This window comes from Varanus komodoensis, unplaced genomic scaffold (assembly GCF_004798865.1).
Source record: "Varanus komodoensis strain SLA01 unplaced genomic scaffold, ASM479886v1 scaffold13_3, whole genome shotgun sequence".
In the NCBI taxonomy this organism is placed as follows: domain Eukaryota; kingdom Metazoa; phylum Chordata; class Lepidosauria; order Squamata; family Varanidae; genus Varanus; species Varanus komodoensis.
This window is the reverse complement of record NW_025335409.1, coordinates 15,326,985-15,343,709: the sequence shown is the minus strand read 5'-3', so window position 1 is coordinate 15,343,709 and position 16,725 is coordinate 15,326,985. Positions and strand designations below refer to the sequence as shown.

The 16,725-nt window shown below is 42.3% G+C and overlaps 1 protein-coding gene across 7 annotated transcripts in view; it reads left to right on the top strand.

The window, feature by feature from the left end:
* Positions 1 to 16,725, top strand: part of FRMD4A (FERM domain containing 4A) — a 301,515-nt gene that overhangs the window by 187,858 nt on the left and 96,932 nt on the right. For 6 of the 7 annotated variants that reach the window (XM_044423314.1, XM_044423315.1, XM_044423316.1 and 3 more), the window contains exon 6: positions 12,770 to 12,826. In XM_044423314.1, coding sequence (XP_044279249.1) covers positions 12,770 to 12,826 — 57 coding nt within the window. Of the gene's footprint in view, positions 1 to 10,927; positions 11,324 to 12,769; positions 12,827 to 16,725 lie in introns of those variants that run through there. The other variant, XM_044423319.1, reaches the window with a different exon arrangement.

Genomic DNA, 16,725 nt, shown 5'->3' with positions numbered 1-16,725 from the left:
CTCTAGCACTCACCTAAAGTAAAGCAGGATTGATAGAATGGCTTTAAAAATATGCTCCAGAAGAGGGCACCCTTGTAGCTGAATCAGATGGGAGGAAGAGTGCTGTTGATCCCAGCTGGTTACAGAGAGGCATACAAGTTTGTTGAAAATGTGCCATGGGCACCAGAACAAAAACAGTTAGATGCAATGCTGAAGAAATGGCATCTGTCCAAGTTGTTTGGCCTTCTGGGGTTTTGAAAAAAAGACACTGTTGCTGGTTACTTAAAACAAAATAATCTCAAGTGCAGAACACTGTGTAACACACTGGGAGATGAACAGCTCCCTGGCTTGCAGCAAGAAGACTGAATGCTGTGTTAGATCTAAATTACGTAAGGATGTGCAGCTGCTCTATACTGTATGATGAAATAAATCCCTTTCGAGAAAGGAAAATACCATAAAGGGAAAGATCTTACAGTGCCTCTGGGAACACTCCAGGCACATACTGTTTCCCATCACTTGATTCTGCTGCTATCTGAATATGTGAATTCATTCCACTGAAAAACATGGCTTATGAGCTGATATGGGAGCTCTGTTTCTCATGTAAGACCATCATGTGATTGGCTTTCCACATATCCAGATCAGGATGTAAGAATTTAGGAAGATGACTTATTCTGGGTCAGACCATGAACGCTTCTGGTTTAGTATGGTCAACCCTGAGAGGCGATGGTTGTCCCGGACTTGCGACAGGATTGCTTCCTAGTCCTACCTGGAGAAGCTGGGGACTGAGCATGGATCTTCTTGCATGCCATGCAGAGGTTCTCCCACTGAGCTACAGTTCCTCCACATGATCTTGCCATGATTGTTTAATGGCCGCGGAGATGCATGAAACAACTTTTGGTAAAAAAAAAAAATCAGGGCCAGTTCACTCTTGCATAAACTCACTATGGTGCATGCAGTGCCAGCCTGCACCCCTGTCTGCATAAAAGGTAATGTGGGACACAAACTTGATCTTCATGGATTTCCCTATGTCTGTTTGAGAGAACTGGGTCTCTGCTGGACCTTATGGTACTTGCCTTGGACAACCATTACACTTACATTAGTCCCCACTCTGGCATGGAGCTCACTGGCTGACTTTGGGCCACTCACATGGTTGTTGTTATGAGGATAAAATGAGAAGAGAACCTTGTAAACCACCATGGCTTCCTTGCAAGAGGAAGAAGGTGACATATAAATGGAGTGTAATAATATTATTATTATATTGAATTAGAAGCAAGTTTAGCGTATTTAAATGCCACATCCTCTTTTAAAGATCCAAAAGTGGTTTACAATAAATTATAAAATGATACATCATTATAAAAGTATATTGACATGGGAAGGCTTGCATACTTAGACAAGTTAAAGGTTGGGGGAAAGCTAGGATAAACGAGTAAGTTTTAATCGTTGTTGCTGCTGTTAGTCGCGAAGTCGTGTCCGACCCATCACGACCCCATGGACAACATTCCTCCAGGCCTTCCTGTCCTCCACCATCCCCCGGAGTCCACTTACGTAAGCTTACACCAACTGCTTCAGTGACTCCATGTAGCCACCTCATTTTCTGCCGTCCCCTTCTTCTTTTGCCATCTATTGTTCCCAGCATTAGGCTCTTCTCCAGGGAGTCCTTCCTTCTCATTGGGTGGCCAAAGTATTTATTTGAGTTTCATCTTCAGTATCTGGCCTTCTAAAGAGCAGTCAAGGTTGATCTCCTCTAGGACTGACAGGTTTGATTGCCTTGCAGTCCAAGGAACTCGCAGGAGTCTCCTCCAGCACCACAATACAAAGACCTCAGTTCTTCGACACTCAGCCTTCCTTATGGTCCAGCCTTCATAGCCATACATTGCAACTGGGAAAACCATAGCCTTGACTATTTGCACTTTTGTTGGCAGGGTGATGTCTCTGCTTTTTAGTATGCTGTCTAGATTTGCCATAGCTTTCCTCCCCAGAAGCAACCATCTTTTAATTTCTTGGCTGCAGTCCCCATCTGCGGTGATCTTGGAGCCTAGGAAAATAAAATCTGTCACTACCTCCATTTCTTCCTCATCTATTTGCCAGGAAGTGAGAGAACCGAATGCCATGATCATCGTTTTCTTGATGTTGAGTTTCAAGCCAACTTTTGTGCTCCCCTCCTTCACCTGCATCAAGAGGCTCTTTAGTTCCTCATCACTTTCTGCCATGGGAATGGTATCATCTGCATATCTGAGGTTGTTGATATTTCTCCCAGCAATTGTAATTCCAACTGGTGATTCATCTAGCCCTGCCTTTCTCGTGATGTGCTCTGCATATAAGTTAAATAGGTAGGGCGACAGTATACAGCCTTGCCAAACTCCTTTCTCAATTTTGAACCAATCAGTGGTCCCATGTCCAGTTCTCACTGTTGCTTCTTGACCCGCATATAGGTTTCTCGAGAGAGAAATAAGATGGTCTGGTACTCCCATCTCTTGAAGAACTTGCCGCAGTTTGTTGTGATCCACATAATCAAAGGCTTTAGCATAGTCAGTTAAGCAGAAGTAGATGTTTTTCTGGTACTCCCTAGCTTTCTCCATGATCCAGCGTATGTTGGCAATTTGATCTCTAGTTCCTCTCCCTCTTCGAAACCCTGCCTGTACTTCTGGTAGTTCTCGGTCCACATACTGCTGAAACCTAGCTTGTAGGATTTTGAGCATAACTTTGCTAGCATGTGAAATGAGTGTAATGGTGCAGTAATTTGAACATTCTTTGGCATTGCCCTTCTTTGGGATCGGAATGTAAACTGTCCTTTTCCAATCCTGTGGCCACTGTTGAGTTTTCCAAATTTGCTGGCATATTGAGTGTAGCACTTTTACTGCATCGTCTTTTAAGATTTTGAATAGTTCAGCTGGAATACTTTCACCTCCACTAGCTTGGTTGTTGCTCAGACTTCCTAAGGCTCATTTGACTTCACATTCCAGGATGTCTGGCTTGAGGTCAGTGACCACCCCATCATGGTTATCAGGGCCATTAAGCTTTCTTGTATAGTTCTTCTGTATAATCTTGCCACCTCTTCATAATCTCTTCTGCCTCTGTTAGGTCTCTGCCATTTTGGTCCTTTATCAAGCCCATCTTTGCATGAAACATTCCCTTCATATCTCCAGTTTTCTTGAAGAGATCTCTGGTCCTCTCTATTCTATTGTTTTCTTCTATTTCTTTGCACTGTTAATTTAAGAAGGCAGTCTTATCTCTTCTAGCTCTTCTAGCTAGTCTGGAATTCTGCATTCAATTGGCTGTATCTTTTTCTTTCTCCCTTGCCTTTTGCTTCCTTTCTTTCCTCAGCTATTTGTAATGCTTTCTCAGACAGCCATTTTGCTTTCTTGCATTTCTTTTTCTTTGGGATGGTTTTAGTTGCTACCTCTTGTACAGTGTTGCGAACCTCCATCCATAGTTCTTCAGGCACTCCATCAGATCTAATTCCTTAAATCTATTTGTCACCTCTACTGTATATTCTTCAGGAATATGGTTCAGTTCATACCTGAGTGGCCTAGAACTTTTCCCTACTTTCTTCAATTTAAGCCTGAATTTTGCAACAAGAAGCTCATGATCTGAGCCACAGTCAGCTCCTGGTCTAGTTTTTACTGACTGTATAGAGCTTCTCCGTCTTTATTAACCATCATTAGAAGCCAATTATTGTTGGTGCCTGAGCTGTCACAGAGGGGAGAGTGAGGATGTCCCCTGAGAGAAGGCCCATGGCTGTGTTGATGCCAGAAGGGACTCTCCAGAATATGACTTGGACAGCAAGGCCTCTTGTGAAGATTCTCGTGGGTGTAACTTGGTCTGTGAAGATGATCTGCAAGCAGATGAATACATGAACTGGCCAGCTTGATGTAGCTAGCCGATGTGGTGCAGCACTTATGTTTATTTTCTCTTGTTGTGCTTTTAATGGTTTTTAATATTTATGGATTGATTTGTTTTTAATGCTGTTTTAATTAAGATTCTGTTTATAATCTATTCTCGTATGATTGTTGGCCCCCTGGAGCACTGCTTTGGCAGAAAAGCAGAATATGCATTTAATTAAGAAATAATAAATAAATGTTTAGAAGAGGAGGAGGAGAGGTGGACAGCCTTTTGAATGCTTTGGTATGCTTATAGTAAGTTACAAGATTGGGACTCAACACACCCTGCTTCAGGCCAAATTTAATGAAGAAAGTGCTAGAATGGAGAATTTTACATCTGCTATTTCAATCAAATGACTGCTGGTGCTAGGCTTATGAACTGTTATGGATCATTTGAGAAAAGCTGGCCCATGCTGTATGAAGGCCAAACTAGACAATATGTGGGTACTTTTGGGCGGTATATCAATGAATCGAACAAACAAACATGCCCTAGTTTAACTTTCAGAAGCCCAGCTGCAGGGCTGGCAGATAAAGATTTGGAACTACAACAAGTGAAAAGAGGTTCAGCCCTTCACTCTCACTACAGCCCCAACAGAAAATCCCACTCCCAGCAGTTACTTGTTCCAGAGGGAAGCTACTTTTGATACCACTTCCAGGGATGGGAAGTCTGTATGGTTTGTACCACTTCGGCCTACAAGAGGGGGCTCCCAAGGCTGGATACTGCTCCATACAAAGAAGTCCCATACCTGTAGAATACGCTAGTCCAGAATCCTTTCTCTTAATATTGAGCTCTGTATATGCAGGGATTTTATTTTATTTTATTTTATGGAAGAATATTCATTTGAGTGTACCCTCCCTTTGCAGTCTGGAGTGGTGCAGCCCAGGCACATGTCTACCATCCAAATGGGAATCAGGTTGGAGTTGTAAGCTGGAATTCAAGTGGCTGGAATTTTCCCTAATCTTCTCACAGAGGAAGCAAGAGTTGCTTTGAAGAGGATTGACTTCTGGGCTCATAGAAGAAATAGGGAAGCAGTTCAGATTTCAGGAAAGAGATTTCTGTATGAAAGGTGGGGGTGGGGAGAACAAGATTTCAATGAGATTTTAAAGTTTGTGATGTGATATATTCAATTAATGTAATTTAAGAGAATGGGTATTGTTTAGTTTTGATGCCTCATATTAATTATATCAGTGCTATTAGAATAGACACAACTGCACTTACTGGTACCTTTGCAATGTAAGCTTACAACAGAGGATTGTTTCACTGTCTGTATACTAACCTTCCCTGACCTGGTGCCCTCCAGGTGCTTTGAACATCAACTCTCAGCATAACTGACTAGAACCAAAGGGAGTTGAAATCCAAAACATCTGGGGAATAGCAGGTAGGGGAAGGCTGGTCTCTGCAAATAAGCCCTGAGTTAGTCAGAAATATAGGCCCTCCTGAGGAAAACTCAAATGTGGACTAAAACACAGGGAGGATCCATACCCATAACACATTAACTCATGGCAAAAGGTCGGAATGAGAACCCAGGTGTAGATAGGATGCCTTTCCTTCCACCAGTCTCTGAAATGAACAGACTGTTACATTCACCATTAAAGCAAATCTGTCTGGGGTCTCTTTAAAAATGTCACCTTTCTTCTTTGCTGTAGAGCACAGGTTGCTTCACCTAAGTGCCCAGGGCCTTTTCCATTTTCATGTGATCTATGTTTATGGACACCCCCCCCCCCCATTGTGTGTGCCATTTTCAGCAAAGAGGCATTTTTCAGTAAATGGGTGGCTTTGTAGTTAAAAGTAAGCTGGAGGTGGGGCAGCATTGAATTTGATTCCCTTCATTGTCCCGCAGTCCCCTAGCATGCCTGGAGGGGAGAAAGAGTTTGGTTAATTTACTCAGTGTCTTTGCTCTGCTGTGGGAACTATCTGATTTCCTTTCTCCCAAGGTGTTTATGAATGGTCTGTCTTGTATTACACTCATTAACTCTGCCTGAAATACAAATTAATAACATGCCCTTATCTGTCTGAACTGTTAGCCCTTCTAACATCGCAAATCACATTCCAATCACTATGCAGAGGGACAGAGAAGGAAGAGTAGTTGCTCTCATAGTAGGTCCTGGTACAAATCTGATCACTTCTTAAATTCATGGGATACACCTAGCCAGACCTCTCTAAAGTACCATATCAATGCATGTTCCACTAGCACTACCAACATCACCATCTTTCTTCAGCTGAGACTACTTTATGGTACTTTGCTAGGTTTTACACTGGAATTGCTAGCTGTTTGCATGGCACTTGAGCTTCAGCAAAGTGACAATTCATTCATTTTTAGTTGTAACCCTTTCAGAATAGTAATCCAAGGCAGACAAAAAAAAAAAAAAAACAATCAAGTTACAGAATTTAACAGGATTCAGTGTTTGCTTTTTGCAGTCTGAGGTAGGAATTTCCAGAAGGCAGCCATTTCTGCATTTAGCTGATCATAGTGAACCAAGGAAATTTGGAAAGAAATTATGAGTAGGCCATAGTTATGCCTATGTAATTTGCCCTATGGACAATGGTTACCAGTGTGTTATGCAGGCTGTATGCAGTTATGCCATGTTCAAAACTGTTCTTTAATGGATTGTTGTTATCTTTATTTTAGTGATGAAGAATGGGAGGTTGAGAGAGAATAATTTGTCCAGTACCACTGTAATAATTGACTTCAGCTAGGATTTGAATGCAAGGGCTTGCGAACCTTTCTCAAACCAAGGTCCACATTTCATGGTGATCTTGTGTCAGTGGTGGGTGGGGCCACTCCCAGCATATTTTGTTTTAAAGCTCTTTCTGCCACTTATTAAGCCTTAGGAGAAGCATTTCAAGTTTTTAGAATGAGGGAAAACACTCAATAAAAGCTGGGAAGCTACCTGGAGTTCTAGTATTTCCCATCTGGGAAATACTAGAAGTCCAGATTGTGACCCCAGGCAAGCCAGATTTGGCCCTCAGAATGGAGCACAATTTGAGTGTAACGTTGGGCATTTCAAATGCAGAAAGATGTGCCTTGTCTTCCACTGCTTGGTCCAGAGCTGAGACTGCCCATTTGCTCTTGCTCTAGGGACACCAATTGTTTGTATTCAGCTTCAAGGTGTGTATATCATTGTTTGAGAGAGTCTTTAGACATTTGAAACAAAAGAGGGGAAAAGCAGTTTAAGGGTGCAATCCTAGACATGTTTAGACAGAACCAAGTCCTAAAACTCTCAGCATTCCCCAACCAGCCATGTAAATACAAAGCTGTGCATCTCACACACTCAGAGATGAATGTTCACATGACATCATGGTGGACTTTTTAATTCATGGTGAATTATTTACTCCATGGTAAGGCTGCAGTGTGTCAGGATTTCAGACCACTCAACAGTTTATTCACAGCAAACGGAAATTCCTAAATTACAAAGCACTGAACATACACAGAGTGTTTTCTGGAGTTGGAGTCATATTCTCCTTTGCAGGGGTGAGGAAGGAGGCTTTGAATGGGCAATATGCAGAAGCATGAAATTATAATACAGAAACATCACAAAATCATCAGAGACATCAGGAAAACAGATAAAAATAAAACAATCACGTTACAGAATTTAACAGGATTCAATGTTTGCTTTTTCAGTCTGAGGTAGGAATTTCCAGAAGACAGTGGGGAGCTGGCCCAGTATTTGAATATTCAGACCCCTCCTGTCAGCTGTGCTCTGCATTTGAGAGCGATTAACCAGCCAGTGAATCATTCACATGTCCTGGCGCTCTGGGGCTCATAGAAGTAACCTGAATGGGAAGAAGCCCTACAGATTGGGGGGGGGGGGGGGTGAAGGGAGACAGGCAAAGCTTTCTATATTCCAAAATATAAAACTTATAACTTTTAATAGGGCAACTCCAGCAGGTGCACTTGGGGTGCATGTAGCCACCATGTTGAATATACAGCTCCTTCACATAACTCGTGCATAGTTTTAGAGTTAAATAACATCATGATCCACAGCATGTTGCAGCAAACCTAATCATTCACACAAAGTTGAAAATGCCTTGAAAAGGGAATCATGAGTATGTTGATCATGTGCCTACGCATTCTTGCAAACAAGTTTTACAGGTTCCCAGCAACTCCCACTTTGCCAAAGAAAACAATAGGACAAAAGAAATAAGGGTAAACCATGGCAAATGCAGCTTTTGTCAAACTATCTTCAATATTCTGAAAAAATGGTCTTCCTCGGAAGCTAGCCAATGAAAAATGCTTAAGCATTTTGTGAAGCAAATCGGTAACAAGTGCCAACTTGTAGCTTGGAGCCTGAATTCCTATAGGAAGAGGGTAAAATTCAAGCCCCTGCTGGGATGTCTCTGCTCTCTGCCCACAGGACGCTCATGCACACGGAGAACCCACAGATCAAGAGAGCTCCTAATGAAATGGCTGCTTCATCTCTCATGGCTGAGCGCAGGGATATTTAATTAGTATATCAGTAGGGGAGCTGGCTCAGGCATACAGCCAATGGGACTAATGAACAAACATTGCTGTGGTTGTCCATATAGAGGGCTTTGCTGAATAAAAAGAATAGGGCAAAAAGAACAAGAAACAGCTTGGTCTGATTCAGCAGGAATGCCTTACCTCTCTTCACAAGACAGAGATATGCTCACTCAGCGCATTGGTGATCACATGGTGAGCTCTGTGTTGGTTTCCAGAGAAAGCACCTTTGGGAGTCGTTCCAGGAAAAGGCTTAGGCTGGGGGTGGGGGGGATCTTTGTTTTTTGTTTTTTCAAGCTGAAGATTAATATGTGACTGTTCAGTGTAAAGCCACTATACTTTTATTGTATGTTTTTGTTCTTGTTTTTGTTGTAAGCTCCTTCAGGAGCTTCATGTGAATGGCAGACAGTTGAAGCATACATTAATAACTTCAAGTAAGGAAGTTCTTGCCTAACTCTCCCAAACTTTTTAAGTCTAATTTTTCTTGATTCCCCATTCCTTTGTGTAGTAAAACCTAGAGACACCCTTGACAGGCCCTATAATTCTCTCTTCCTCTTTGTTATTCTTTCTGGTAAAAAGCCCTTCTTGGAACCCCCCCCCCCCCCACTGCAAGAACTCCTTGGTCAGTGTCAGCCAAAATTCTGATATGTATGGCATGCTACTTTTCTGAGTTAAAAGTGAAGACATACTTGACTATTCAACTCTATTCACTTATGGCTCTAGAGATGTGTATTGTGAAAGAGTGCTTGAGGTAGGACAGTATTTTAGCATGCTGGTTTGATACAGCCCCAGAAGGCTACAAAAGCACCTGGATTAGTTCCGTTGTTTAATATTTGCCAGGGGCAGACTCAGTACCTTTATTATGCCTTGTGAAATGAGGCATGTCATTTTCTGAATGGTGCCTGTTATTGCATTTATCTAAATTTAGATCTCTGAAGTTTTGTGCCATTTTTCTTTCCGTATGAATTAGAGCCATTCAAACAGGTTGAAATATGAAAGGCCAGCAGAGGCATGCAAAATAACAATTCAGAGGTTAGATGCCTTTGTCAGGGGAACTGGAAGATGCTTTAGCCCAGTCTTACAACTGGCATACCGAACCAAGAACAAGAAAATGCTCAACTATACAAGAGAAAGAGGCCAGTTTATAAACATATTGTGGGACAGTGGTGAATGCTGTAATGCACTAAGGGATTTTGGGTGGCAATGATGATGATGGCAGGGTTTTCTTGAGTTGACCAAATGTCACTGTGGGGCAAAAGAGGCAGAAGTGTCCGTAGTTACCATTGGCTGAGCTGAGAATTGGCCACTGACTGAGTCACAGGTGCCTTTGGAAACAGAAAGGAGGAGGACAAGCAGGGCCTATGGAAGAGACAGCAACATGAGAAAAGGCAGCAGGCCAAGAGGAGGAGGTTTTGGAAGAGGGTGGTGCAGGGAATTAAGCATACAAAAGAAAGCCAGAGTGAGAAACAAGAACGAGAGGAAGATAACCACAACAGAGGAAGATAAATGGGCTGAGCTGAGAAGGGTATGTGTTCAAAAGTTCAGGGGTCAAGAGAGTACAAGGCACATCTGATGAGCCAAATCTCTGGCTGTAGACCTTTAGACTCCATGTGTTATGAGGAAAGGAACAGCTAGAATGTAGCACACTTCTTAGATACTAGACCCGCCTTCCCCAACCAGCTGTGTTCCAGATGTTTTAAACTTCAACTCCCAGCATTCCAAACCATTGGTCATACTGACTGGGGTTGATAGGAGTTGATATCCAGAAGGCTGCATTACAACAGTGATGTAAGCACTTTGTGTGTGGCATTAAGGCATGGGTGGTTGGTGTGTAGAGGGCCTGAGCCATAACAATCTATGCTGAATCATCAGACTGGCTTTCATCCAATATGAGCAGTGGTCCGAAAAATGCTTATATAGCATCAGTGCACCATTTTGGGCAAAACCTGAGCTGTAAATCAAAGCTCTGTTAAACTTATAGTAATTTCAACTTGTCTCTCATAGTTTTATGGAAGGTTTTACTAGCTGCCAGAAGAATGATCTGAGCAGTTTCAAGACACTCTAAATATAATCTCCTAAGGGGGGAAATGTATCAGCCACATTTTCAGCATTGAACCACCATTCTGCGCATTGTGATGAAAATTCAATCCAAACTCTGTGCCCTGGCCTACTCTTCTGGGTCAATAATTTTATACACTAGCATGACATTTGTGTCATTTGCTAGGAGTTGATTTTGTCAGCTGCATTTTGTCTCTGTTGGGGTAGAGGGTGTCAGCCTCAATTTTCCTTTCCTTGTTTGTTGCTTAGTAAAAGGGTGCCTAAAAGGCATACACATACAAGTACACAGATGTGCACAAACACAGAGAGTTTTACATGGGAATGAATTGAAATGAATAGGAGACGTGCTACTTTGTTCTCATATAGCTCCCATTGACTTTAGGGGGTTGTGCAGGAGGACAGCCAAATAGATCTATTCACTTCCTCATTCTGCCATCTGAAGTGCAAGTCATATCTTGCTTATCGCACACAAATTTTGGAACGATGTTGCTTAAAGAGCAGCATCTTCTTCCTAAAATATGAGTGCAATCAGCATTTTGTTTTTCATGTGCTAGTATAAATAGATTTCTTTTATTATGTCTAAAGACTACATTTTTAAAATCATCTTAATGTTTCTAGCTGCTCAGCTATCTTTTTTTAGGGTGCAAGCCTGTTGAAGTTCCCATAAGCCCTCAAGGCAGAGGTTTATGAGCATCTAATGCAACAGCTGAATTTGTGTTGATGCTTTTTTAAACAATTGTGTTTTATTATGTGGTTTGATTGCTGGTTTTATTTCTGCTTTTATTATGTACCCTGCCTTGAGAACTTCAGTTAAAACGTAATTCATAAATTGAGAAGAGACAATATTGGACACTGGTTGCCACTTTATCTTCTGCCATTTCTCCTGTGCCTTTATGAGAAACAGAAATCCAACTGGTAAAACCTTTGTAATCGTTCCATCTCCAGGTTAGGAAAGATTCTTGCCCTGTTCATTTTCTGCATGCTGTGCAGCTATTATAGTGACTCAGCTTTGAAAGGATTTAGAGGAGCACTGGGGGGGGGGCAAGAAGTTTGCAGAGAAGCTGATTTTTTTTCATCACTCTGCACAGCAGAGAATGCAAAGCAGATACCTGTTCCCAAGCTTATGTATTCTGGAAGGGAGTCGGTGGAATTAAGGGAGACGGTAGTGACAAAAGACAAAATTCTCAGCTTTATTGACAAACTGAAGGTTATTAAATCACCCAATCCAGATGGTATCCATCCTAGAGTTCTGAAAGAACTCAAACATGAAATTGTTGACTTTCTTAGCAAAACATGTCTATAAAATAAGCTCTTGTGCCAGAAGATTGGCCAATGTAACACCATTTTTTTAAAGATATCCAGGAGGGATCTGGAAAATTACAAGCCAGTAGGCTGAACATCTGTTCTGGGTAAACTGCTTGAAAGCATTATTAAAAATAGAATCAGTAGTCACACAGTGGAACAAGCCATGCTGAAAGGGAATTCCACAAGGGGAAATCCTGTCTCACTAACCTATTAGGGTTCTTTAAAAGTGTCGATATGTATGTAGACATGAGTAATCAAGCAGATGTCATTTGCTTGGACTTTGAAAAGGCTTTTGACAAAGTCTCTCACCAAAAGTTCCTGAGCAAACTAAGCCATTGTGGAATAAAGGGGGAGGAGTCCTCTTATGGATCACTAACTGGTCAAAGAGAGGACAGAGGGTGGGAATAAATGGCATTTTTCCCAATGGAAAGATGTCACTAGTAGAGTCCCACAAGGTTCTGTATTAGGTCCAGTACTTTTTAACTATTCATAAATGATCTGGAATTAGGAGTAAGCAGTGAATTGGCAAAGTTTGCTGATGACACCAAAATATATATGGTGGTTAATACCAAGAGGGATTTGTGAAGAGCTCTAAAGGGATATCTCCAGCCTGGGGAAATGGGCATCAAAATGGTAAATGCAGTTTGGTGAAAGCAAATGTAAAGTAACACACGTTGGGGGAAAAACTCCCAACTTCAAGTAGAGGCTGCTCGAATCTGAGTTGGCAGTGACCAAGCAAGAAAGGGATCTTGGGGTAGTAGTGGACAGCTTGAAGAAAATGTTGGCCCAGTGAACAACTGCTGTGAAAAAAGACAAACTCTATGCTAGGCATAATTAGGATTTGTATAGAAAATAGAGCTGCTGAGATATTGTTCCCCGCATACAAATATTTGGTATGACTGCATTTAGAATATTATAACTTTCTCCTGTGCAACAAGAAGAAACAATTTCTTTTTGGAAAAGATAAAGTAAACCAATTATGTTGCTGCTGCTGCGGAATCCTTATTAGGGCTGAAAAATGGTATAGAAATGTCCTTACTATCCGATAAATAATTTTTCACCTTTCCCATTCTCTTTTCTTACAAGGAGCTCATTGAGGTTGACAGTGAAGTTGTGTTTGAATTGGCTGCATACATCTTGCAGGTAAGACAAGTGTTGGAGTTTGTTTGTTTTTACATTTCAAGGCATGTTACTAAGGTTTTTCTTTTAAAATCTCATATAGTCGGATACAGAAAAATGTTTTTTTCTTCTAATCCCTGCCTCCCATGTTATGTTCACATGTGCCCACTGACTTAGAAATATCTCAATAGCACTTTTAGAATTTTGACTTGCTGAAGTTGCTTTTGTGATTCACCAGTCTGTCTTGGGAGCGCATTGCCTGCAGTTCCCATTTACACAGGATATTTTGAACATGCAAACATGGGAGAGATCAGTAAGAGCAGAAACTTAACTATGCTTAGTTCTAGCCATTGTTTCTTGCTTTAACCCAGGTTATGCTCTCAAACATTCAGTGAAACCATAGTTAGCCTACTGAGGGCATGTCAGCAGTACAACCAGGATTAAGATCTTCAAAAATTTAGAACTGGGGTGTAAAATGGTATTTCTATGGGAGCCTGAACTGCCCCCTCCCCACAATCTCTTTGTTGTCCACATGATCTTATACCAACCCCAAACATTTTAGCCTTTCTCCATATTGAAAGAGATATGGAGTTTCAGTTCTGTATGGAAAACCAATAGATTTAGTTGACCCTGAAAAATTTCTGCCCACTGGAAATGCTAGTGAAGAGTTTTCTGCACATATCTGACAAGCATCTTGAAGGACCACCCAATTCAGGCTTTTGCAGTTGCTTTTCAGGAAAATAGAATTAGAGGCTTCTTCTGTGCAAGGAATGTTCCAGTTGATGGTCAACAAACACATCAAAGTCCTAATTATCATATTCTTAGCAGTTCATTTAGTTAATCCTGTTTGCTCAACAAGAGTCCAGTTTGCTACCAACTCAAAAATTGTATTCAGTCTTTCATCTCGGCAGCCAAATGTGGTAGGAAAGACTGTTTCAGTTTACAGTGGTTGTTTAGAGCTCCATTATAAAATCAAGGTCAGTGAGGTGTCCATTCAGTGGCTTTCATAAATGTATATTTTGTTATAACAAGTTGGAAGCCCGTCCTATGACATAATTAGCAGGAAAGGAGATTGCCAGCCCCAAGAGTACTATAGAGTAGTTGTTTGTGCCTTCCACTGTAGCCCCAGTTAATTGATTGCCAATTAAGTGGAATTAACAAACACAATTATAAATTCTGCTATACACATCTACAAACATTTCCTCAGAGCTTTAGCAGTCAATTAATTTGAATTACTGCAGGAGTAGTTAAGTCTAGTAAAACCTCCATAGTATAACTCTGCTTCAGAAATGAGAGAGGGACAGTGAGGGATAAGGAAACATCTGGCATATGATTTCATACAACCATACTGAACAAAGTTTGTTGTTTCCTGAGCATCAGTGATCAAGACATACAGACTCATTTTGCAAGAGTTAGTGAAGGGTTCAATAAACAACAAATTAAAAATTAAGGGCTATGTAATTCCACGTGCACTATAACAAGGTCAAATACCCACACCAAACTGCACTGATTATATTTGATTAGCTGCTGAAGTGCAGAATATATTGTACGAAATAGCAAAATATGAAATAAAATTGCAAACAAAATTGTTCAAATGTGTGTTTATATAATTTCTCATCCAGGTTTTTGGATAGTCAGGATGCAATTTTTAATAGTGGTGAGAAACATCTGGCTGGTAGTTACAAGTGTTTTGCTTAGTTTGAGTGCTTGTGGTACTAATTAATCACCAGTTCTGGATGGAAATTTCAGGCCAGAAAAAAAAAACCCTGGAGATTCTCTTCTGTGATAGCAATTCTTAAGGCAAACAGGAACCCCATATCCTTGAAGCTGCATATATCCCAATCTGATCATAGTCTCTGCTATAGCCCCTATTGCTACATCCTGTGTTAAAAAGGCAAGCAGGAGAAAACTGAAGGGCTCTACCCAGCGAGTGCTAATGAGAAGTTAGTGATTTCTGGCTGCTTGGTGCTGAGCAGGTGGAGCTACAGACCTTAGGTGCTCATGACCACTCTGATGCACCTAAGGATGGAACGGTGTCCCTCTGGTGGCATTCCCATCCTACTGAATATCTAAGCTTACAACCATACCATGTTGACCTACTGTTGCGAATGAATACTCATCTCAGACAACAGACCTGCTCTTTTCACATCTAGCAGCAGGATAGTAAGCTGCAGTGAATGTTTTGAAAAAGGCATTTTACTGAATTGCTTGAACAATTGCCAGATAGACATCAAACTCAAAAATAGACAAATGTCTGGAGTAAACTGATCTCATTTTTCTAGATATCATACATTTTTCTGTGGGAGGCTTGCTTTGCAAAATCATTTCCAAATTTAAGAATTACTTAATTACTTTGATCAACACTAAGTAGTTAGTAATGGGAAACTAAGGTATGTATTTGGGTGCATTTAGGTTGTTGTATTTGGGTGCATTTGGGTTGATGCACAATTTCTTCATCGTGGCCTCTGTGCATCACACATATGGGTATTGCGCTTGCACAGTGCCTGTGGCCAGAAGATTGATAGCTAACAGTTTGGTGGGAAAACTCTGCTCCCCTCTCCCGCTAGCAGTATATATGGAGTGGAGTGTCTGCCATTTTCCAGTCTTTGCGACCACCGTTCGTTGTGCCTCGTGCCGCTTTCGCTCTCGCTCTGACCGTTTTCTTGTCTTCTCTAATTTACGATTGTTCTCTTAATTCCAAGTTTACATCCCTGTTCTTCGATAACTCCTGTTGTCTCTCTTCTTGTTCTTCTCGTTTACTTACTTCTTTCTTCTTTCTAAAAAAAAAACACCAAAAATATATTATTACCCTCTGCACTTCTCTTCTCTTTTCCTTTTCCAATGATGGCACAATGAGCGGCTTTCCGCAAGTGCGTGGAATGCGGGTCAAAAATGTCTCCGGCAGACCCGCATGACCTATGCCTTCTCTGCCTGGGAGAAGGACATAGGACGGACAAATGTGCTCACTGCCTGGCCTTCTCTAAGCAGGCCAGGAAAAATCGTGAGAACCGCCTTCACAGGCTTCTGTGGGACCGTGCACTCCTCCAATCGGACCCACTGGTTTCTCGCCCTTCTGTGACTGCGGCTGCTTGCCCAGCCTCGTCTGCCTAGCTGGCTTCCTCTTCCACGCTCACGCCCTTCGGATGAAGGTGTGCCCACCGTGGGGGCTCGACCTCCCTCCTCGCCTGAGAAGAGGCGTGAGAAGTGGAAGCATAGTCTTTCCGACAAGCCGTCCGAATATAAGAAGGCTAAGAAGGACAAGACCGTGAAGCCTCCCAAAAAGCCTACGAACCCTGAGCATTCCAAGCCCCGAGACTCAGGTTCATCGGCGCCTCGGTCCCGACCACCATTGCGGTACCGACACCACCAGGCCCGACAATTCAGGCAGCCATGCGGGTTACCTCTCCCAGGTCCCCTCGGCGCACAGGCAAGCCAACGACGGAGTCTCTTCAAGCTCCACCTAGGGACTCGATCTCCAATGGGGTGATTTGAGATTCCCCACCCAGGGCTAGGTCCCCCACACCTATGCCCCCAGCTGGATTCAGTGTGGAAGCGGCGATGTCTCCTAGGAGTGGAAGAAGTCACTCGTCCGGGCGAAGCTCGGACGAATGGTACCATCCTCAGTTGTCTTTCTATCATGGATGGGGGGATTACTATTCTGTTGGACGCTACCCGGCTCCCAGAGGTCACTCCTCTCCGTCAGCTCCACGAGACCGCCCTACGTCCTCGGTCCTGAGACGTGCTTCTGAAGCTCCAACCAGGGAGAGCAGTCAATCCTTCTTGCCGGCAGGGTCTTCCTCCACCTCCCCCGCCATACTGTGGGGTTGATTCTGATGACTCCGATGCCGAATTGACCTCTCCGGATATCGCAGTGATTTCCCAGGGCCCTGGGTCTCCCGACGAATCCCACATTTCTTTCGCGG